The sequence below is a fragment of the Gambusia affinis genome, linkage group LG15 (genome assembly GCF_019740435.1).
Source record: "Gambusia affinis linkage group LG15, SWU_Gaff_1.0, whole genome shotgun sequence".
Lineage (NCBI taxonomy): Eukaryota > Metazoa > Chordata > Actinopteri > Cyprinodontiformes > Poeciliidae > Gambusia > Gambusia affinis.
In genome coordinates, this window is record NC_057882.1 from 22,731,049 (window position 1) to 22,756,771 (window position 25,723).

Genomic DNA, 25,723 nt, shown 5'->3' on the forward strand with positions numbered 1-25,723 from the left:
ATCTTGTTGGTTAAAGTTTGTCTCCCAGCTAAGTGGTGAATTTTTACAACTTCTTCTGAGTTACAATGGATCTTTTGACTGCTTCTCTCATTAATGAACAAGTGAACCAAGTTTATTGATTAGGTGACTTCTGGTGACAATTGGTTGGTTTTATTTAGAGGTATCATAGTAGTCATGTAATTTTCTTCCTACACTCAATTATACATAACTTTGTGTTGGTTTATCATATAAAATTCCCAGGAAACACAAAAACATTATGATTGTAAACTGACCAAACATACTGAAAGTTTGATATTTTGTTTCCGTCAGACTAAAACAGATATTATCAATCCTAAATTGTTTTTTTTCCTAGCATCACCTGGATGAAATTTCATAGCAGTAAGCCAAAAACATTTGATAAGAAGCTACATCCATGTGTCTTATTTCACTGATGCCAGTGTTGCCTATCACTCAGCTCCTCAGCAATTTTTAGTTCAAACTGAATTTTGGAAGAATGGTCTTTAAATGAGTATCAGGTTTCTCTTTATAGCCATATAAATAAGGGAGAAAGTCCAGAAGATGCTTGCAGACGTGCACAAAAGTCTGAGCCTTTTGCAGTCTGTTTAAAATTAAAATTAACTAGACATTTTAAATCACTGTGAACATAATCTTGAATATGCTTAGGTAGTTAGTGACAAAGTTGATGCAGGAGCCAACTAAATGTCATCTCACCCAGAGTGTAGAAGTGACTTCTGTCTTCTTGATGGATAGAGAGAAGCACAAGGCTTTACTGGCAGTGAGACTCTTGCTGGCACATTTAAGAAATACTAGCAAGCTAAATGATGATTAAAATGTCTTTATGGAACTCAGATGCTGCATTTACACACGTACCTGCTTTTATCCAATTGTATTTTTTTTGAACTATTATGTTTTACTTTACTGCTTCTTTATTGCTTCCTTATTCTACATTACTTACATATTTTGACATGTCACTTTCAAATATAACAAATTATATTGTAGCTAAAAATGCATAAATTAAGCAATGTACATTCTTTATTTAAATAAAGTTATAGAAATTTATTACTGGCTGACAGGAGTTATTTTTCAACAAATAGAGACAAAAAAAACAAAACCTTGACAGTCACTAGACATTGACGCAACAAAATTGTGCTGTTCACATCTTTTCATGTTTGAGGCAAAACATTCAGTGCTGTGGTTCAGCAGCATACCACACAAATACAATGTTGTTTTATAGGTGGACACAAGCAGAATGTTTATGTACAGAGCTAGATGCACAGAACTCATTCCATTGTGAAACTTTAAATGAAAGATACCAAAACAAAGTGGGTGGACTCCCCACTATCGCCAAAGGCTGCTATCTTTTCAAGTTCTGATGCAAGATGGTATGTCCTGCAGGAACATGAAGAAATCTTCAACTGTGAACAGTTAAATGGTTAAATGTGCATCATACCTCTTGTCTAACTGCAGCTTTTAACAACGTGCAATGCTCTAAAATAACGGTGGTATTACTACAGATTCAGCAGACATATGGGAAAATGTGAGGCTGTCAGTTAGTGTTTTGTAGCTATTAGGGTAACATGATCCTGGCCAAAGGATGTGTGTGTGCGTGCGTGTGTTTTGGGGTGTGTGTCATAGCACACAGGAGGAGGAAACAGAGGAAGGAGAGGATGAGAGGGGTGAAAGAGGGGGAAACAAGGAGAACAGAAAAAGGAAAAGGCTATGTCTGTGTTTGTGTGGGAGAGGCGGTAGCAGGGCCAACATTATACATCTGCTTGGACCCTCTTCATTCAACCCCTGTGGGTGTTTTTTAACAGATTTCCTGTCTCATTGTACAAAGACATATGTAATATATAAAGACTTGCTATTTTCAGCTCAGTGACCTTTTCTATCAATAACTGCTAATAGTAAACATTTCTATCATAGAATATTATCAGATTACAACCCTGGCCACTACATATTTGCTGTGAGAATAAAAATGTGAAAAAATGAAATGCACATCTTATACCTTAAAAAGAAACAAAGGCAACACATTTATACAAAAAGCAAAACCACAGACACCCAGAGAAGGAAGGAAAAACAGAAAGCCATACAGTTCTGCAGCTCTGTAAAAGTGTGTGTGTTCATTAAAACAGGCAGTTAGACTAAATCAGCTAGTGAACTGAATGTTGAGCCTTTAACTGCTGGGACAGGTGCGTCTGAAGAAGCTAAATGAGAGAAATGAATAAAACATCCCTTTCTTTTTCTTCTCCATCTCACATTGCCACACAGTCACACACACCAACACACAAAGACTGTGACCAAGATGAACGCTGGCATTATAGCCCTGGTATGAATAATTCCCAGCGGGCCTCATCTTTAAGCAAACACTGACCTTCAACACAGGAAGTGGTCCTGAAACATTAGAAAGCAAGTGAGAAAGGAAGTACGAGTATAATTCACTGGAAATAACTCAAATCCAAAGTTTTAAAATGTTGGAAGAAAAAAGGTCCCATAATTGAAATAGGTTAATGTTTATCATTCCTAGTATTTACAGAATATAAACCTAAATACTAATTTCTAGAACAGTGTACTTAATTTTGCAAAGTAACAAACTATGAACAAAAAAACTATGTGTTGTATGTAATGGAGCTACACTACTGGGATGTGGGAAGGACCGTGATAAATACATACAACCATTTTCAAAACGTCTCCTTTCTAAGGAGACGTCCCTAATTATGGCCTAAGTCATGTTTCACCAAAAGACAATTTAGGCAAAAGAAAAAAAATCCCTTTTGACAGAAAATGTGCACTAAACTCAACAACAGCAATCATACCTATAAGAGCATTTTACAGAGACCAGCAACGTTGATGTTTTTTTTATTATTGGGTTTTCCCACCGTTATTTCCCAGGAATCAGTTCGAACCAGAAAGTTGCCTAGAAAGTGATTTATTTATTAATTTTATTTAACAAATAAAATAGAAAAATTATTGAGTCAATGTTCAAAGCTTTCAAAGAACACAAACTTCTCCTCAACATTATTCCTGATCAGTTTCCTGGGTTCTCATCTTTATATCGTCACCAAGGCTCTTGAAAAGTACTTGAAGCTTTATAGCTGGATTAATACTGAGATTACATTACACATATCTACTTATTCATGAAGTGACTTCTGTATCAATTTTGCTGGACTGTATTTAGGGGTAACAAAGTTTGAGCCTTTTCCACCTCACTGGTTTGATTTAAAAAATGTGCAAATCAATTTCTCAGAGAATCAGTTTTATTTGACGTGTTTTAACAAGTAGGCGTGTTAAATTGCAAATTATTTGTTCTGTTTTGTACAATATAACACATAAAATCAAAGGACTGCGGTCATATAAAGTGAAGCAAAGCAAATCTATATTTAGGAGGGTGGAAGGTGAGATAGAAAAGAGGGCAACACAGTAAAGGAGCAATGAGAACAGGTCAAGAAAGGAGGAAAATTATCTCACGTTCTATTTTAGACGTGTGTGTGCATGGGTGTGTGTGTGCGTGGGTGTGTGTGTGTCAGACAGTGACAGTAGAGCGAACAGTAACAGTGACGTACCAGGCTGGCAGAGATATTTTAGTAACTGGGACAAGCCAGAAAAGAGGTAGTGAGGAAGACAAAGGAAGAAAAGATGAAGAGATCGTTTAGAAGATCCCATTCGCTCCCTCTGTCTTCTCACCTCCCCTCCTCCCCCGCTTACCCTACCTCTCACCCTCCTCCTCCAGCTGATTGACAGCACCCCCACCTCCCCTACCCCCTGCTCTTTGATTGACAGGGCTCCCCAGACGGAGGCTCTTATCCCCTGAAACAAATCTTGATCTGCTCCTCCTCCTCCTCTTCTTCTCTCCTGTGTCTGCTTCTATGAGCCTCCCCCTCCTCCTCCTCTTTCCTCTGTAAATGCTGCCTCATCACCATCACCTCCTCGTTCTACCGTTCCTCCATCCTTTCCTCTTTCCCATCATCTCCACCTCAAGCTGTGACCCCTCTTAACCCTGCAGATTGCACACACACACACACACACACCCAGACACATGGGGAACCCCCTAAACCCTCAGGCTTATGTGGGCCCCTTTACAACCCGAGACAACACACTCTGGCTCACAAAACAGACACCCACAAACTGCCTTCCTTAAGTCCTGACACTGATCTAAGCCCCGAACACACTGCCTGAGACTATAACCCAGACTACACACACTCTCTCTCTCTGACACACACAGCCTGGGCTTATTAAGCCAATTGTGGGTGTCTAAACATGCAGCAAGCTGAGCAGTGAGGTAGGTAACCCCCGAGGGCCACGGAGAGACCAAAACAGTCAGGGAGGGAGAATAAGGAGGGGAGTGAAGACGAAGGATGCTGTGAATGAGCTGGAGGAAGGCCAGGAGTGAGGAGGGGAAAATGACACATGCAGGCGAGGGAAACAGACGTGTTGGAGAAGAAAGGAGCGAGAGCTGATGAGGATGCTGTCGGAGGAGACAGTAAAAGACGCGAGAAACCAGCTGAAAGGAAGCCACATACACACACACACACGCACGCACACACACACACACACACCCTCAGAGAGAAGCTCAGAGTGAATGTGGCTCTTTAGGAGTCAAGCAGGCGTATGATAGGATATCGTTGCATGTCGTTAACCCTATATTAACCCTGAGACACAGAGAGACACTCGCTGCCCCACAACAGGGATTTATAGGGCCATACACACCCATTCACACACACACACACACCCGCACCTATGCATGGAGTGACGGGCAACTTGTCACTCAGACGTGCTCACTGGCACCAAGCAAAGAGCTGCCAGTCACTCGGTTTTCCCAGTTTGCTACCTCTTCATCCCGATGTTAAAGGCAGAAGCATGATGAACAAATGGAGCACTTTTTTTGTTAAATGTCAAACAATCTATTCATCATTTCTTTGCTTTAATTACATGTACTTCCTGTTAAGTATTGCTGATTTAAAATGCACCAGTTCCACTTAAAAATAAACTGAAACTATTTTATTTGCTTCTCACTGGGTTTACGTGAACTCAATGCATAGGCATACATCATCCCCCCAAATTACTGACACCTCTACTAAAGATTTAAATGATACTCTTAGTAAATATGTAAAGTGTTGTTGTGATGACCGGCTAACCTCAAAAAGCTTCTCCATATCGACCTTTTCTAACAGCTTTGGACACATTTTATCTCCCATACTCTCACCCTCTGTGCATTTTAGAAACATCAATCCTTGTTTAAAAGTTTGTTTAAACTTTTAATCAGGGTTTTTTCACTTAATGGCAGTGGTTCCAAAACTTTCTAGTTTCTCATCAACAAAATAAAAATAAAAGAGGATCATGACCCCAACACTTGCTTTAGCATACAGGTAGTTTTTTCCAAGTCAGATAAAAAGTGGTACACTGACACAATCAGACACAAGCTAATGTTAGCTACCATTGTTCTGGTAAACAAAAGTTTCAAAGCATGAAAAAATTATTTTACATTTGATGTGTATAAATTTATGGTAAGGTATTTGAATTAAAAAAATGCTTAAGGAATTGAAAAAGGTGAATGGATTTGGTTTGTTTGTACATAAGTGGTCATGTTGTTGAGATTTAGACAGATAAAAGTATCAGTGAAAAATCTTCTCAGAACTTTTTTTCTTAATTCTTCTGATCTCATTTACAAGCATGGACACTTTCTCTCAACGGCTCGGTTTATGTTTTATGTTCCTTCCCACCGCTAACGAGCCACTGTTTACCGCGCGGCCTTAACACATGTCAAGTTTGTTTACTTTATTTCTCCTTCACATGCCTGGGCGCAGGACCTCGCTGCTGTCAGTCAAATTCAGAAACCGGTGAGTGTGAAGGTGAAAATGATATTTTGTTGCTTATTTGTTTGAAATTTTCAGTGATTTAGGGGACGTTTAGTTAACCTGTAGAATTTGTGCAGTCTTATTATTTTAATATAGTTGAGGTTTTTTCCCTTAAACTGCACAACATATATCTGGTGGTAACACTTTTTACTTTTGTATATTTCTATTTGGTTTTTAGGGGAAAATACTTTATTACTACTGTCTAATTTCTATGAGACGAAAGGAAAATATTCATTGGTCCATTCAAGCTTGAAAAAGTTAAATTCTAGTCAGATGTAAGTTTGTAATCGGTGTCTCACTTAGAGATTTTATTCTGTCCTTCTTTCCTCGTGTTTTTGTCAGACAGCGCAGTTCCAGATGTTGCAACAAGATGCTGCGAGGGGGAGAGGGGCTGACAGGAAGTATCCCACGGTATCCACAGTAACCTTGACATTCCTTCCTGACCAAGTTCCCTGACATCTCTTAGAATTCACTTTACTGCTTCTCTCTTTCAGCCATGTCAAATGACGCACAACCACACACCAGCAGTCCCACAAACACCGCTGCTCCAAACGGTCCAGTGCGTCACACATAATGGGTTATGTATCCATTATTTTGTCAAGTTGTGTCTAATGTATCAGCTATTCTTTCACAATCCACACACACACAGTCACACACAGATCTAGACGTTAACTTCCACACCTTCCAGGCAAATGTATAATGGGAGGTAAGATGAGAAGTCTGAGAGAGCCGACAGAAACAAAACAAAATCAGGGCTGCGGTTTAAAGTCAGGACAATGTCCTGTACAACCATGCAAACAGAGGCAATACACACATTTGTATTCTTTGTATCATTTGTATTCCAAATTTACCTTGAGTGTAACTTTATGAACTATGATGCAGTTAAGTCCTACATTTTTCTTCCTCCTGCCAAATACAGATTTACAGTAGTCTTTTAATTTTACCAACATGTAAAATTACGTAGCCCAGGCAGAGTCCCGATTCGAAGCCTGTACAGAATCTAACAATTAGGATGATGATTAAAGAAAATTAAATGTCAAATAAAAGGTCAGACTCAGACTGTCCTCCTGTAGGAGCCACTTCAAGTATTCTTCATGAAAACGGGAGTAGATCAGTGAACACAGAGTGTCTGCATCGTAGCATGAGATCCAGTAACGTCATTAACAGGTCATTGGTGCAAATTTGGAACAGTGGCTGCAGTTTCGTAACACTGGTATGAAACTGCAAGGATAAGTTATAAAGTTATGTGCGGATAAGCTACGAAAATCATAATCAATTAATCTAAATGTCTAAAATATCAGAGAGCAGGCTAGCTTAGCTAGAGATCATAATAGATATATACTGAATTATCAAGGCATCAAGAAAATCAGTCTTTGAATGTTTTGTACTTAAAGTCACATATACTCTCAAAATACATGGGAACTAAACAACTTTTTTACACAATAGACTCCCGCTACAAGATAAATGTACATTGCCAGACTCTCTGCTGGGCATTTTTAGTAAAAAGGGGTTATTGTCATGAAAACCCCACAGCAATAACCTGATAATAAAGTTACCCAATCTTATATGTTACAACACACCATACAAATGCTTTGTCTGCACTGTGGAAAATCCACTCACCTCTGCATACTGAACGCTTGATTAGTTCTTGTTCTTATAAAGCATTGAAAGTTCAAAACAAAATTAGCATGAAATATATATTTATTTTTTTATTTTTAGGATGATTCACGATTTTCTTGCTGTAGGCCTGCAATTGGTTGAATTTACATTGATTTCACTGAATTTAAAATTAAACAGCCTTTTAAAGGACACACGGGGATCATCTAAATATGAAGTTGCAATAGAAATAAAGCTGTGAAAAACTGAGAAATGTAGAAGTGATGTAGACTTTATATTCCCTGAATCTCAACTTACCAGCTTGACTGACAGGTATAAGTTGAAGCACTCAAGAACTGCTGAAGAATCAACTTTGGATACAATAACATGCAGTCAGTGGTGTCACTTGTATATGCTCTACACTGAAAGAATGGCAAGTATTTTCCCCAAATTTGGTCACACTGCCAAAAAAATTATGCACTCATTTTCCACACAAACATACATGAAGTAAAAATGCTGCACATTTATGTCTCATCACATACAGAAAAGTGACATTGACGAAAAAATGTCAGTCCTCTCCCTCGCTCTGTGTGCATGTGCTCATGCAGGGTTTAAACAACAACCAAGACAAAAAAATATCTGATTAAAATAATGTTGGATCTCATTTCAGCTTTTCTCAATCACTTTTTTCTTTGTTTGTGACCCATTTTTGTGCTCCTGCAGGAGTGATTGGAAGAGATGTGGGCCGGTGGTGAGGGATAGATAACTTCATTCCTCCTCTTTGACAGAAAGTTGCATATTTTTGCATCAGATAACCAAAAACACACCTGCTTATATTTAAAGGTGCACTTTAGTTCCAGATATTAGGCAGCAACACATTGGCTGTTGTGCACTTATGTCCTTGCTGAGCAGATCCACATCTTTCCTGAATCACACTCGCACAGGTACTCTCAGTTAAAAAAAATTGTGTGTGTGTGTCTCTGAGGTTCTTTTTTATGGGTTGCTGCTAACACCAGTGCTCATCATTCCTGCAGTTAAATGTAAAGCTTGTGTCTCAAATGTTTCACTCCGCTTCACATCAGAAGGCACTGATTCAGTCTGAGGAGCATCTATTTCAGTAGCGACAGCAGATCGTCTAAAAAACACAAACATCCTGTCCCACGCTGCCATTCAAACAGGTCAGAGCAGTGTGCCAGTATGTGTCTGGTCTGTGTGTGTGTGGGCTTGTGTGAGTGTAGGTGGCAGAGGTAGAGAGAGAGAAATAGACACAGGCTGAGAACAATGGGGCAAAGAGAAAGTCAGTACCTGTCGATGATAACAGGGTCTGAGGGCGTCTCATTACGATTTCCGCAGCTCTTCTTGTCACAGCACCGACTGAGAAAAGAGACAAGAGTTAAAGAAGAAGACACGGGGCAAAGTGAGCTTGACGCACAGAACATTCGCCGCATTATATGAAAGTTTCCTATTAGAAGTTTAAATTGGAGAGTTCCTACACATAATGCACTCTGACAGCAGCAATAGAGAGGTTATTATCAAATTCACATTTGATCAAGTCAGCCGAAAACAGGCCAACAGAAGTTTTACCGAATTTCTGTCAGGGAGATCATTGCTGGGAGCTCATTTTAAAAATAGGCTTCTATGACACAGAAAGAGAATGCATGGTTTCATCTCAGAATTACACCAGATTTCAGAGGATCTATTCAGCTTATAATCACAAGGTATAAATGAAAGACTGATACATAAATGAATTTGTAATTTAACAATGCACTTGTAGAGGAGAAAGTATAACAGTTGCACAAAACATTTATCCCACTAAAATTGAGTAAACATGGCAGTTACAGAATCATGGTGTGGGATGCTTTTCTTCAGGGAAGCTGGTCAGAGTGGATGTGAAAATGAATGGAGCTGAATACAAGAGAATACCAGAAGAAACCAGTTAGAGATTACAAAAGACTGGGGCAGAGGTTCAGGTTACAGCGGGACAGCGACTGTGTTGTGTCATGGCAAAATGTGCAAAAGTTCAAGGAGTCTGAACACTTTTGCAATGCATCATAAATTAGATTATCCATCCTAAGCTGGAGAAGTCTTGGCTTTAATTTGAGTATTCCAGAGTCTATTAGGCAAAACACTTTCAGAATCGCTTACTCTGTGACTTTCAATCAACCACTTGTCATTTGTAAGTAAATGCAGCTGCTACAAGCTCTGCACTGTAGCCTCTGTGATACCTGAGAAGAATGACATCTGAAAAACAATGCTCCCTGCAAACTGCAAAATACATGGCTGGTGGAACTTAGGTAAAGAAGTTTCAGGGTGCTGACTTGGCATTTAAAGTCTCCAGATCAATCCCTTACAGCATTTATGGGATGTAAAGGAAGAGAAACTTAGATCTCTTGATCCCTGTGACAGCTTGTAGGATGTAAAGGAAATACTCTTCATGCCTGGCTGCATGATGGCTCAGGTCATCTTCAGAGGTCATAAAAAGTCTACAGAGGTGTTTTTAGAGGCATAAGAAAAGGGATATAAAGTAATAAAATGTCCAAAGGCATCTACAGTACTTGTTGAAGATAGATATACTTATTTGTAAGATAAAAAAAGGTTTTGCTCCTCCTGCCAAGAGAGCCTGATTAGAGAAACTGTTCAACATTATGTGTTTCTAATACTAACAAATGAACTCTGGCTGTAAAAGCACAACTAGTTAATACAGTGTGCAATTTTGGAACAAAACTTCACAAAATAAAGTGTTTCTAAAAAGCACAGTAACAGAGAAGGTAGTGTTTTGTTAATCAGCAGAACACAGCCCTGACGACCAGGTGAGGTGGAAGGTGGAGGACACAGAAGCTCATATAAGGTGTAGGAGGGAAACATAAGCAAAAAGAAAAAAACCTGGCAAGCTCACAAAAACTCACACATGTGTACTACAAGAGTGTCAAAGCGGTTTTCTTTGCCTGTATTAATTATGAATAAAGGTGGAAGTCAGAGGGAGGAGAATAAAGCCATGGGGGAATCGGCAATAAAGAGTGAAAGAGTAGGCGTGGGAGGCATAAAAGAGGAGGGGAGACGAGGGGTTTGGGTGGGAAGAAGAGGAAGGGGAGATGTCTCAGGTTTCCCACTGTCACAGATGGCAGAGGTGGGGAAAAAAGGGACTGACATGTTACACCTTCCTTATTGTCTCCACTATCTGCTGCTCTACCGCTCTTTCAGCTCTCCCCCGCCATTCACTTTCCGTCGTGCCATGAACTGGGTCACTGCACGGAAACTTTTGGGGAATGGCGTCTCGTCGGTGAAGGGTTGGAGATGAAGGAAAGCAGAGAGATAAGGAAGTGGGAAAACGGGGGAGATGAAGAAACCAAAGAGGGAAGGAAGAAGGAAGCATAGGAGTGAACTGGTGAAGGTGGATGAAGTGATGAAGATTAAGGGATAGAATCATTTTCTACCCTCTTGTATGCATTTCTATTGAATTAATTTTATGTTTGTTTGGATGTAACTCTTACTTCAGGTCTAATCTTGATATATTTTTAATACCTAACTCCAAGTTCTGCTGAGTAGAAAAGACAGGAATAAGAAATAACTAGAGGAAAAGGAACTATATTTTATTAAGCCAAGCCTAAAAAAATACATTGTCTTCTTATCAATTGAGGTACAATAAAGTTTTAAACATTTACAGATTCAAAACCTCAAAAATGTACATTATACCATTCCTAAAGTCTGAAATCTTTCTTAAAAATTTCTAGAGAAAGAGTTGGGGTAATCAGCCGTCTTAGCAGCAGGTTGCTCCCCTTTTCACTCAGATACATAATTTTTTTTGTTTTAAAAGTATTTCTTCACAAAAAACACAAACCATGATGGGGTGAAAACCTAAAGAGCACCACTAATCACACTAACTAAAGTAGTTCTGTTTTAAAACTACAGCTGGCAAGCTAAGATTATTAACGAATAATCATTGCCTATTTCTAATTAAAGTCAAATGAAAATCAATGCAAATGTGTTACGGCCCCCCTGGCCTCTTGACCTTGGGGGCGTAACAAAATGTGTTAGAGATAACATCATATTTTCTACAATAATCATAATGATTCATTACAACAGTAATAATTGTTGATTTTTCTGTTCTAAACAAAAGTAGTTGGATCATATGATACATTTTCTTTAATACTTGTGTAAATATTAAATTATTGTGTTATTTTTAACCAACGTTATTTGACTGTAAGAATCTCATGGCAGCTGATACCTGGTCTTTAAAGCCTTTTGCCAGTGTTATCCCATTTCCTTTCAGTTCCTGTTGCCACAAGGATCCAACTTAGTGCCTCATTAGTTATGCAGCAGCAAGGACACATGTTTTTCTTGATTTTTAGCATTTTGTATTAATTAAAAATATTGTTACGATCTCAAGTTCTGTGCCAAATCTTAAAGCAGTGATGTGGTACTTTGTGATGTGGCAGGTTGGGCTGAGAGCAAGTGGCTAATAGCTGCCCCATGATAAAAAGCCACACTGATTAATGGTGGCCCCAGGCTCTTTGTCTGAGCGCACATTCAGCGTTGTGTGGAGCTCCTGCTGCAGATTCAGCACAAGAGAAGTTGAGACAACAACCATAACTTTGACCTCATCTGTTACTGAAGATGGGAGTGAATGTACAGTGAATAAATGTTTTTGTTTCTGGACCGTTGCTCCTTCAGAGAAAAGAGTTACACCTGCTAGCCTGTATGCACAATTGCCTCTGGTGACATCACAAAAGGCATAAACCAACCGAGCTGAGTTATTTTGAGTATGTACAATTGTAATTTTTGTTTGCTTTTCTTTATTCACATTTTATTTTACATTAAATATCTTTTTTAATGGCGTTGGCCCATATTTTGCATGGTAACAGTATAATATTTGAGCTGGATTAAGAGCACCGGATTTTAAGAAGATTTGGCAAAACTAAAACGACGATTCCAACCACATTTACTGATGTGGCGAATATGAGCAGAAACCAATTAGACAGACAGGACTATGAACAGATTTGGACCAGTTTCGGTTCTGAAAAACATGTTCATCATCACCGTTTGATTCAGTACAGCAGTATCCATGCTGGTCAGAATAAATGCTAACCCAAGCATGTGACTCAAATGCAATTTAAATGCCTGAAAATATATGGTGAAATCTGTTAAAGCTATCTAATTTGCAAAATCTTTACCACTGCCAGCTCAGTCTTTGACCCTCTTATGATGTCATCAGCTCAAATACACAAAAAGCAAAATTAGGTTTATTCAGAAGACCTTTTTAAAATCTTTGGATTTAATATAATCCTGCAGAAGGAATTTATATTTTACTATCCTGCTTTCTATTTATCATCATTGAATTTTTTATTGAAAAAAGAACCTTTTAGAATATTAAAGAACTATAATAGGGCATGGCAGAGTAGTATTTTACACACTATAAATTCACATCCACAATTTATTCCAGACATGCTTAACAACAATAGCACATTGCCAAATCTATTGCTTTTCTTAAAATGTTTGTGAATAACTTTTGAATTTAAATGGGTGTCTTTAATTAGGCTTTACAGCTTAGCGGGTCAACAAATATTCAGTGATATATAGAATAAAATATTAGTGTGCCTGATTTCACTGCTAAAGTCCCTGCTTGCGCATATAGATGAACCCCAATTTATATTGTTATAGTTAAAAATTGCTCAGTGACAAGGTCAGGGAACAGGAACAACTTAATTCATGGGCTAAATTTGAATTTTTATAACTGCGGTGTGCAGGCCTGTGCGTGCATATGCATGCTTCATTTGTGTCTTTATGTGTGTGTTTGTGAGCAAGAGAGAGAGTGAGAGAGAGTTCCTGCTTATATTTTATAGTCAAGTTGTGGAAGGAGACCCATTTGTTAGCCATGAAGCAACAGAAGGGTTCAGATTGACTAATGAGTTTCTCTGTGTCCTAATTAACCAGGCATCATAAAGGCACATACACACCAACAAAACACTTGTGTTTCCATGCACACACACTTCTTTTTGTATAGTATAGGATGGTAAAATGCCTCTATAAATAGACCTCTTTCCTCTCAACCTACTTCTGCAGAAATTTATCTTAAACTATAATTAAAGCAACGGCCATGCAAGCCCAAACTCTTGTTCTTTAACATAAATCTTTATGCATCTTGGAGAGAGTGTGTGTGTGCGTGTGTGTGTGTAGAGGGGGTGGAGTCGGGGCTGTAATAAGGGCCACAGAAGAATACAGGTACAAAATGTGAGTTGTGAGTATGTCCTCAGATTTACAAAGTGAAGTAATGAGGAGCAGAGGGAGCAGAGGAAACAAACTGTGAAATGCTGAAGAGAAGTAAGGACAGGTGTCTCACCTGCACATGATCTCGTGTGTCAGCAGCACTCTGCACATCTCAGGGTTCTTGTCTTGACCTTCATAAACAATCGGCTAAAAAGAGAGATAAAAGACATAGAGAAATGTCACATTTTGTCTAAGACCTTATAACGGTGTTCACACACCTTAAGCTTTTTCACATTTTGCTGCCTCACAGCAACTTTCATTCTTTTACAAGTTGATTATGTGGTAGACCGCAAAAGGAGAATGTTACATGGTTTTCAACATTTTTTACTCATAAAAATCTGAAAAGTGTCATGTGCTTAAATGCAAATGATTACAACACCCAGTTTAGGGGAAAACAATAAAATCATGTATCATTTTCCTCCCACTTCACAATTATATACTACTGTTTGAAATCCCTTTAAAATGGATCACAATGTGTGGTTTTAGCCTAGAATAATATAGGAAGCAGTTCTGGGGTATAAAAATTTTTTGCAATGCACTGTGAACGTCATGTTAAGTGTTTTGGCTAAAAGTATATATTTAGTCAGAAAAACTGTGAGAAAATTTCTTGACATGATCTATAAAATGCCACATAATCATCCAGGCAGTGAAGCTCCACTGTCACTCAGGCTTGCTGAGAGATGCCAGTCACTGTCTGCACCACTGTATGGATGCAAAAAGATGTAATTGCATTTTTTTCTTCCATACTGCACTCTAACAAACTGCAGGGAAGCGATGACAACATTTTGTGTGAGAACTGAATGTCAAACTGACACAATTGAATTACTTCCAATGCAGAAATACATTCACACACCATCACATCACGAAATAAACCTGTGGGAATGTGTTGTTGGGTTAGCAGGTAAAGTTCCCACCTCACATGAGGAGCGCACTGTTGATCAGTCACGCCTTTGCACCCTCACACTCTCTGTGTCGACAAGGGCCGTCTGTTACTCCCCCCACAACACACACACACACACACACGCCCACGCCCCCCACACCCACCCACAAACACTTGGTTTGTTTCAGAGCATCTGCACGAAAACAATCACTTCATCTCAGCTGACATGTGGTGCAGGTGAGTTTTTACGTAAAATTAAGTTGCATTTTTTTCATGATGCCCACACTTTCTGCTTCTGAAAATAAGCTCCAGCTGAGGCGTCAACTACTTTTATTATGCAGTCTTCCAGCTTGTGTAAGAAAGCTCAGAATAAAGTCGTACACCACTAAGCTATCCATCAATCAGGAGGTACGCCATGTCTATCTTTGGTCTATTCCAGTCCGTTTGATCTGTCATTCTGAACTGCAGCAAATCTCACCGAGTGACAAGCTCACTTTTCTCAGGAAGTAGAAGGGAACTTTCTCCGTCCTCTGCAATAATCTTCAACTCAGGTGCAGACTAGTTGCTGGCATCAAGCAGTCGTTAGTAAGTTAAGTACCTGTGGCGAAAACTCACTTGTTCCAAACAACACAACTCTGCATGGGGCTACGCTCAGAAACATGTCAAACATGACATATCAAACGCTCGGTTGGAGATGATACGCAATAAGTAAAGCGATCAATCAATCATTGAAATGAATATTTACATGCATAAATTCATGCATTTAAAAGTAAAAAAAATAATAAAAATGAATCATTTACCTATTTAATAAACAGACAAAAAAACTACACAAAATATTAGAACATTAAGTACATACATAATGTATTTGAAAATAAATAATGTTCTAAAGTTAAAGATAAATATGATAAATATGTACAAAAGCTACTTATCTAATAAACAAAAAACCTCATAAATGAATAAAATATTACTTTACCTATTGAAGTAAATGAGATACACAAATGTATCCTAAAATATATACATAAATTTATGACAATAATTAACTCAATCAAGGTCACAACTCACTAACACTCATCCTCTCAACTCTCAACATAATATTACTAAAAAAGAAATGTTTTTCTTTTTTAGTGTCATTAAGCCATGTCAGCCTTTTCAAAATCTTTAACTTTTTCTTTATATTTAATAAAGTCAAAGTCGAAAGTTGCTGTTCTTTAGTTCTGCTTGAGGGACGTCTATTCAAAAACAACACTTAATCTAACCAGCAGCTTAATTTTGGCGTGTTATCTTTTCTAATCATTTCCATAAAACGGACTCCTTTGGAGTAATTGATAATAATTTAGGTAGAGCTTTTTCCAAGAATGTTTAAAAAGGGTCTGTGTTGTTTTACCCCTGAATGTCCTCCAGGAGCCTTCAGGCCTGTGTGTTTGTAGTGGGGGCCCAGCCCGCGTACAGACTGCAGACAGAGCCCCCTCATTTGTAGAAACTAGTTTCTTAAAGCCCCCAGAAGCTAGCAGATGGCTGCAGCATTAATGCAGAGCAGCCGAACGGTTTAGGAACTAACTCACTTTAGCCTAAAGCACTTCATACTAATAGCTGGCTGTCTCTGGGACCATTTGTATTTTCTGGAATTGGAGACCCCATATGCTTCAGGACCCAGAGTCCTTCTCAGTTATGATTTTCCATGCATGCACACCCTGATGAAAATGTATTGACACACAAACCCAGAGCCTGAGCAGGACTTGGTGGTCCAAGGCTCAGGGGATGTGCACACCCAGGCCATTCAAGCATGATGTGTAACATGAAACAAAAATAATATGAGCCTGAAGCAGAAAGTGTGACAATATGCAGACTCAGCCGATGCTGACGTTTCCACAGCGAGTCTCACTAGAACACAAAATAAAAAATACCTTCAAAAAATATTTGAAATGACTTGAGGCCAAGCTGAAAGTTCCCGTTGACACATTGCTGAGGCTGATCCAGCAACCAAGATGTTGGAGATATTTCAGTACATCATGTCAATCTACACTCTAAGTGCAAAGTACACTGCCTTGAAAAAGTATTCATGCCTGTTGAACTATTTTTATAACACATTTGGTCATGTTACAATTTCAGTGTATTGTATTGTATTGTAATTTAATGTGACAGACACATAATAGAAAATTTCTGATATTAGTCATGCGCTCCAAAATCTGGCACTTGGCATAAATGCACAAGTCATGTAGGGAAGACGGCAAACTTTTGAAATAAGGTGCTCTAGTCAAATGAGACCAAAATAAAATGTTCTGACCTAGATCCAAAACAAAACATTTCATGAACAACAATTAATGGTGGCAGCAGATCCAAAGCTTAGGCAAGAGAATCTGCTGACAGAATCTGCTCTTCGTCAAACTAGCCTTCATGAAAAATTGGCAAAGGGGGTTTCATTTGTAATTTGCAATGTAGAAGACACAGCAAACATATAAACGTTAAACTAAAGGTAAAACTTCATATGGTTGAAAACCAGGCGTTTGGTCAGTTACATTTACTTTTTTTAAAAAAGCAAAAAGTACATCTAGAAATAGTTTTACCATATTGTACTTTTTACTTTTAGTGGAATTTTATGATTATTATAAAAACATGTTTTAACCAAAAGTGAACTAAACAAAAAAAAAAAACATCTAAAGTTAGACTTCTTTTCTAACAAGATAGAATAAATAGGATCTTTTCATATTGATTGTGAATGACTGTGACAAATTGTAACAGGATTTAAAAAGTATAAATACATTTTCAAGGCACTACATTACTTCCATAACTGGCTTTGGTGTGACACTGTGTAACCCCAAACTTTTTAAGACATTAAGTCTGAAATAGGAATCCGGTTTAAATATGTGAGGCTCAAATGTGTGTTCAAGGAGAGGAACAATTTTCCTTATTATTCTGGGGAAACTAAAGGGCAAATTGTACGAAACTGAGGTCTAAATTTTCCAGTAAGTCTTTTTTCACACAAAAAACAACCACACTAAAGTTTTTTACTTGTCATTTCTTTCTGAATCTCTTTAACAGATTTACTTCTGGTCACCTCTCGCTCCCACTGCTCTTCCCCTCCGATTCGTTGGATTTGTCCTTCTTCTCTTTCTCTCTACTTCACCAGGACTTTTTCACTGCATCGTCAGAAGTAGTTTTGCATATGTGGTTTTTAAACAGGGATCCATTAGGCAGGGAAACACACTTCTTCCTGTGTTATTGTCAGCATGATCCATAAGTCAGCGATCCAGCAGGGCCTGCAGTGACAGACGTTGTATTCTTAGGGACAAGGCGGTAATCAACCAGCACCATATGACGCTTTTAAACATGAAGAGGCCTGCCTGTCATCAATTTAAAGCAATCTGTTCCCGACTTCAGCACTAAAACACAAAGCAGGTAGGCATCCAGAAAAAAATGCTTCAATTCAGTGCCAAGCATTAGAGTTGGCTTTACTCTTCTGACATGTCAGAACTGAGGAACTCAAAGTGACTTACAAGTATTTTAATGAATGATAGCGCCAAGTAACATCTGAAAGCAAAAATCTAAAATTAAACCACAAACCTCAACAAGTTTTCTTGGGATTTTATAATGTACAGAACACAAACCTGTGCATAACTGGTAATAGAAAGAAAAAGGAAAAACTGTTTTGAACATTAAATCTTTTTTCAGTCTGTTATACACAGATTTATCCCTGACTAAAATCTAATACAATCAACTGCCTGTCGAAATCAAGACATTTGTTGTAAACAGAGTCCTCCTGTGTGTAATTTAATACAGCTGCTCTGAAGGTTTGTTAGAGAACATAAGTGAACAAAAAGCATCATGGAGACCAGGAAACACAGCAGACAAGTCACGGGTAAATCTTCCAGAAGTTTAAAACAGGGTTAGGTAACAAGAGATCATCTCAAGCTTCAACCATCTCACTGAGCGTTGTGCAAATCAAATCAAGGTCATTCAGATCGGATGGCGAATGCTGGTAAATATAAATATTCAGCTCTTGGACTCTGACTATTTTAACACAAGAATCATTTTCTAAATTTTGTGTTTTGCTGCAAGTTTTGTGTGCTCTGACCAGGTCATAAAACTTCTTTTGACTTTCTTTGAACATTATCTTCTTTATGACTCTCTCTCTCCAACAGGTTTGGAGGTTGAACAAATAATCATCAACTTGTCCAGAGGTTCTTCATTTTACATAAAATCTGGACATATACTGAGATACTTTTAGATACTGTTTAGTTGCACTGGTTGATCTCAGGAGTATCAGAGTAAAAGTGGCTGAATACAAATGCACACCACACTTTTCAGATTTCTATTAACAAAAATTTGTGAAAATTGGTTATTAGTTTTCTTTCATTTCACAACTATCTGGTACTTTCTCTGTAAAATGCATTAAAGGCTGTGGTTATAAAGTTGAACAGTTTAGGGGGTATAGTACTATCTCGATGCATAGCAACCGCTTTCTATGATTAAGTGCCATCTTTCACTCAGGCTCTCCTCTTTTACACCATCTGAAATGACGTCCCAAAGGTTTCCTCTCCAATTCAAAGTAAGTAATATTTCCAGCACTTGCCCTCAGCATTTAAATCCCTACTGATCTATGCCGTTCATCCAGCGCTGCAGGGAGCATATTATGCCTCATTGCAACTGTTTCCCTCTTATCCTCGCTCATCTCTGACTATTTCTAGACTTTAATGCTGTTTAAAATATGCAAGAGGTATGCTACTACTGTAGCCATGTCTGGACCACAGAGATTAACAAGTCCTCTCTGAAAAGCTATCACAACAGACAGTGGGATGGAGGCATTGGACCTGTGATGCTTGTCTCAGAAATGAGGCTGCATTATGCTTCCCTTTCTCACTATTACAATTCTTAGTGTCTGCCTTGTCTCTAATATATAAAATTCTGTGTAACACTTTATTGTCCACTTTCTATGCAGGTAGCATAGAAAGCATAGAAAGTGGAAAATATGAATTCAGTACAGTTAAAAGGATCCATATGACTGTAATTTTTTACGTTACTGTTGTCTAAACTGACTGAATTGTAAATTTTTATTTTGGGGTTTTAACTTCAGTTCAGTACAATTCATTTTGTTAATCCTGATTAAAATGATAAGTAATCCAGGAGATATAAGCAGAAGTGTCCAAATCAAATCCAAAATGAACTGACTTTTCTGCTTCAAAAGTTTAAAACAATCAAATTTGGCTTGTTTCCTCTTGCAGTGTGAAAATCCAGATAAAAAGTGTGAAAAAAGAATCTGTAAACAATTGTGACAAGTGAAGCGACGTTTTGCCTTTAATGTTACCTCAGTGAGAAGATAAACACACATCAGTACCACTCTTGGCTCCATTTTTCTCTGCTTGGCAGGACAACAGTGCTGAGGAACAACTGTGTGTGTGGCTAGAAAGACAGCAGCCATGACATCACTAAGCAACTAAGCCAACCACACGGCTGTTTTGGTTCCACCACCTGTTATCGTCCTATTCATCTAACGCTGGGAATTTAACGCACCCAAACAGAGAGACGCACACGCACGACTGAAACAATACACTGACTCCTGTTCACTGTGAACAGCCAAAAACTAACTTCAAATGAATCCACAGCTCAACCATTAAAAAGAAAAACTTCACTTAACAAGTTTCTCAGGCCCACAGCATGACACATCCTAAATCTTACTTAAAAGTTGGCAGAAGGTGCACTTCCATATATTTTGTTGCATAATCATACATCTGTTTCAGAACATTCATTCAGTGAGAAAACTAAATCCAACATAGCAAAACAATTGCTTTTAAAAACCAACTGGCTGCTTTGAAATAACTTTAAACATTATTTGTTTTATACCCAAATTTCAAGTTTGCCAGAGTCTCTAGGATCTTCACTCAAACATTTCCTTGCTTATTTTATGAAATGACAACATAGACTTAAAGTAGCGATATAGCCATTACATTTTGGCTACGTTCACACTGCAGGCCTTAATGCTGAATTCCGATTTTTATTTTGTTTGTTTATTTGTTTTTTGTATGTGAAACGCAAACAAGCTCAAAGTGTCTCGCATGCGAAGTAGAGGGCGCAATAGCGTCACACACTGAGAGCGTGCTCAGTGTTTTGTCAAACGCCATAAAAAGAAGAATAAATGCTCAGTGTTAGCGGAAGTAAACATGGATGCTAATAGTGGAGCGTATCTTACGATTTTGAAGTTGTTGTCCGACCGGAGCCAGCACATTAACAACTTAATCCTCATTACAGTCCGGCATGGTTGTTGTTTTTCTTCCTGCTTGCGCGTCAGGACGCAGAAAACTGACGCTTGTCAAGGATCAGTGACGTTCAGGGATGAATGGGATGAATGCAACCTGGCCATTAAGACTCAGGGCACATTTAAAAAGATCAGATACGTATCAGATTTTGAACCACATATGTAAGTATTCTGGAAATGCGATCTGTGTTGTTCAGACTGTTGTGAAAAACACAACAATCTGAACAGATTGCATTAAGGCAAAAAAGAAAAACAAATTAATTTGGGTCACTTCAGGCAGCAATGTGAACTTAGTCAAAGACGCTCCATTTTCTTTAAACACAGTGAGAAGGATTGTAAACGAGGTTAGAAAAACTTTCAAAACCTACAGTTCAATTAAATTGCAACAACCAGTGGTCTCTTTACACCAAGTCTCAATAAGCATAATTAATGTCCAAACTGGCTGTTTTGGGAACCATCCCAGCAAAAAGCCATCTGGGTCCTACCATCACAAACAAAAATATGTGATGTTTATGAAAACTCTACTGGGATTTTACCTGGATTTTACCAATCTTAAATGTTTTTATTTTTTTAAGATTGTCAAAAATGTTTAAGATTGATAGGCATCTCTACATGTGGGGTGAATATGTGGATAAGCACCTCAAAACCACTGTCACTGATGGAGGATCTGTAATAAGTTTTAAAAACCCCCTAATTTTTCTCCTCCACTTTCAAGGAAATAGTTTTTGTGAGCCCTTAAAGTGGTTCAAACTGCTGGTTCCCTCTTCAGAAGGGGGATCCTCCCTGTTATGGGCAGATAAGTCTGAGAAATGTGCTTCCTTCATCCTGCTTAATCTTTCCCCTCCACTAAAACCAATTAGCCACAGGAGACACTAGCAAGGACCAAAAACATCAGCAACACCTTCACCACATGAAGGCAGTGATAATTCTACAAAGGAGGAGATATTCATATTATTCTCTGTTTGTCTGTTTTTCTTTTTCTTTATCATTTGTGTTTACTATGGACCTCTTTTGTGTCTGGAATAAAGATTGATTGATTGATTGATAATTGAGATAATCTAATCTCGATGACTCCTCAGGACCTCAGTTTTCTAGGCACACCTACATTATATAACATTTCTTGAGGTGGTATACTTTTGATAAAAACTGCACATTCTTTGTATTTATTAATAGTTTTGAGCAAATCACCATAGATGGAACTGAAGTACAATTTTAACAAATACAATAAAAAGTACTGTCTTGTTTAGGGAGTGTGGCATAAATCCAGAGAGAACCCACACATCCATGGGGAGAAACTGTAAGCGCCATGCAAGAAGACCCCAACGAGGGATTCAAACCCAGGACTTTCTTGCTGCAAGGAAAAATTGCTTCTAGCAGTTCCAACATGTAGTCCCAAAATCTAACTCCTTCAGCAAAATATGTTTAAAAAAATGAAGACAAGACTTTTAAGCACTGCGACAGACTGGCGACCTGTCCAGGGTGACCCCCGCCTCTCGCCCGGAACGTAGCTGGAGAGGAACCAGCAACCCTCCCGACCCTACCAGGGACAAGGGTGAACAGAAAATGGATGGATGGATGGACTTTTAAGCAGCATAGTACTCTATGATGTATTGCAACGTTGAATTAGTTGAAAACTACTTCTTTCTCTCTAATTCGAAGCACTGATATCCATTGTTCTTACATGTTTACACGTTGCTGACCATGTGTTTGTGTGGGAGGGGGTCCCACTGTGTGTAACTGGTAATCACCCCACAGAGATTGAGGTTGAGGTAAAGCGTGTTGTTGTTGAAGCCGTGTGGTCCTGCAGGCCTTCCAGTCTCACACACATACACACACACACACAGTACGCAGTGCACTGTGGCAGCAGTAATGTGAGACTCTGTCAGAGCCTGGAGCCACATTAACGAGTATTCAGTGCATGGCATCGGCTCTTGGCTCCCCACACAACTAACGGCCAACTCTCACTTTCAGCTTCACCAAAAACAATGCGTGAGTTGAACTATTTAAATAACATAATTTAAGTAATTTGAGACATATTGCAGTTTCCCTGCAAAATGTATTTTCTAACTCATTAATGTACACATAAACAAAAACATTAAGCACAAATTGGATCCGATCAGACGATGCTTGCCACCAGGTAGCCCAAATCCCAGAGGTGCCGTTACATCTTCCCACTTCCCACTGTGAGCAGCAGACTCCCGTTCCTGTTCCTCAACACCCGCTCGCTGCCTCTTTGCTCTAATCACAGCGAGAGAAGCACAGGCAAAGAAAAAAATGCCTGGAGCCATGCAGCGTGTGTGTGTGCGTGTGCGTGTGCCACCATCTCGCACATTCACACTGTGGAAACACCCACCCGTTGAATCTCGCACACACAGACGCTCATCATTCTGTGTGTGCAGCTACAATGCATGAGGGGGGTGGATCTGTGGAGCGACTTAATGTCAGCGAAGTAACAGGAGAGGTGACAGACTGCTGGGAGTGTGAGGGTGTTTACCTGTTTAGTCATGGAGTCTATAAGTCGGACGTAGAAGTCCTGCTCTGTTCTGATGCCTGCCAGGAAGCAGAGGAAGAGAGAGAACAAAGATCAGAAAGTTTACATCAATTTTAAATAAAAGCATGTCCGTTAGATAAATATTAAAATTAAATAAATAGTAACAGAAATGTTTTTCTGCAATATTTTGTTTCATTTGCAAGTAGTTGTGTAAATTACTACGTATTTTCTCCCTCAAAGGGAACTAAGCTGCAACAACGAACTATGAATAACCTTGTTTTATTACAAAAAATATATCCATTAAAACATGTAGATGATTTGGCACCTTAAAATTTAACCAAACATTTACTGAAACTAAAAGTTTTGAAAAATCTAAACTTTATTTTTTGAGGAAAAAAAATTCAGAAGTGAAAAAAGTCAGGTTTAGAAGTTATTTAAAAAAACAAATTCAGCAGTTACCGGTGTGTTTCGTTAGTTTCTAAAGACCAATCTTCCCAGTTGAACAGCTCTTAGTCTTCTAACAGTTCCACATGCTCAGAGCATTAAAAGAGGGGGATTTTGACTATTCACATTCAGATAATGTCTAGATCCTCCAAAGTCATGGGTGTGCTCTCGTCTCTTCAGGTCAGTCATAATATTTTTGATTAGATTTAGGTTTGAGCCATGCCAGAACATTTCTGTTCTGATTAGCTTATACATTTTAGATCATTATTCTGCTGCAAAACCAGATGTCCCATTCCTTTTTTAATTGAAAATGTTCTGGTATTTAAAAGATTTTGTGTACTGTAACAGGATTCCCAGGGTTTTTGAAAAAAGGGGCTCACAGCATCACAAATCCTCCATCATACCTAACAGTGGATATCAGATGCCTTTTAACTGTTCATCCTTTTTATTTCAAGTCACAAACTGGAATGTTTGTTCCTGAAAAGCTCAGTCTTACTCCCATCTAATAATCATTCAGTTCAATTTAAAGTTCCTTTAGCAAACTCTACATTTGGGATGGTAGGACACCATGCCTGCAAAACCACCTGTTGGCATCTAACCAGCACCTAATGGTTGCTATGGAGACTCGTTGGCCCCAAGACGCCACTTTTTGTTGCAAATCTCTAACAGACAGCTTTGGAGATTTTTTTCTATCCTCCTTGTGAAACTACATGGTGGTAAGATTATGATGGACCTCTGTCACATCATATCTGTTCCAGGTGAGCAACTTATGAATCACCAATTAGTTTGGTAGATTAAAAAATAAGATAAAGTAAACAGACAAAGCAATATTTAAAAGCTCTTTGTAGAGCACATCAGTTGCTTTCTATGTCATTAAACTACACTTTAAACTGTATCGTTACTATCAAAATATAAATTATTAAAATAAAATTAATTATTTCTAAAAATCTTCCAGTGTTTCTGTTGTATATATTTTATTTTGAAAGTTACCATTAATTGTTCCACTGGTGCATTTAGTAAAAGCATTTCTTTCTCAACACAACATAATTTTCCCTCTTGAAAGGATGTACTCCAATTATGGTTTGGATTATTATTTTTACTTTGTCTCATTTTATGAGTGAGAATATTAGATCAGTTAACAAAATTAGCAGTAAATGTTTTTGAGGTCTTTTCAAAAGGATTCCAGCTAAACGGAGACTCAGTCAGAGTTTGGTTCAGCTCTCAACTTCCAAGATTTTGGCCCATAAATCTTCACATCAATCTGCCGCAAATACATACAAAATATAAAACGATGAACAACGGAGGTAATAAATTAGCAGACAACTACTTCTTAACGTCTGATCTGAAGCTGTCAACAAGTGCAGGCCTCACATTCTTGCCGTGCTTTTGTTACAGCGTAAAATTGTCCTACTGGAACTCATACACGGCTCCAAACTGGAAAACCTAATTTAGGGACAGTGACAGTGATAAAGCCACAAAGCTGCTCCAAATCGCCCTCAACAGCTGCACTGAAATTTGACTAATAGGTCTCATGAAACTCCTGAAACTCTCCTGAGTCTGTGTGACAGAAACAAGCTGTGGCCGCCTGATGCTCCTCTGCAACGTTTCCTCCCGGAATGTGGAAACAGTTTAAAACAACGGGGGGAAACAACGCCTCGGTGCACATTTGATAAAGGCAGCCTATGATGCTGATTTGCTCAAACTGATCGAAAAATAATGCGACCACTCACCGTTACTGTAGAGAAGCTGAAGTCGGTAATGAATCCCGTTATTGGTCTTCTCCCCGCTCGACTCCTTAAACACACACACAACAAACTCTTAAGTTGTTACTGAGATTTATTTTAAAAAAGAAAAGCTTTGCGCATGTAGAAAAGACCAGACTGAGGGAGATCAGCCATATATATTAAATAACAGAGTGAATTATGTTCACTGTTGATGTATTAAAG

At 38.5% G+C, this 25,723-nt stretch overlaps 1 protein-coding gene across 2 annotated transcripts in view; it reads right to left on the bottom strand.

Moving 5' to 3' along the window:
- LOC122844568 (transcription factor COE1-A-like) overlaps window positions 1-25,723 on the bottom strand; it is a 99,626-nt gene that overhangs the window by 71,783 nt on the left and 2,120 nt on the right. For both annotated transcript variants that reach the window (XM_044140161.1, XM_044140160.1), the window contains exons 3-6: window positions 25,508-25,571; window positions 23,337-23,392; window positions 13,786-13,859; window positions 8,754-8,822 (exon numbers count right to left, since the gene is read on the bottom strand). In XM_044140161.1, coding sequence (XP_043996096.1) covers window positions 8,754-8,822; window positions 13,786-13,859; window positions 23,337-23,392; window positions 25,508-25,571 — 263 coding nt within the window. The remainder of the gene's footprint in view (window positions 1-8,753; window positions 8,823-13,785; window positions 13,860-23,336; window positions 23,393-25,507; window positions 25,572-25,723) is intronic.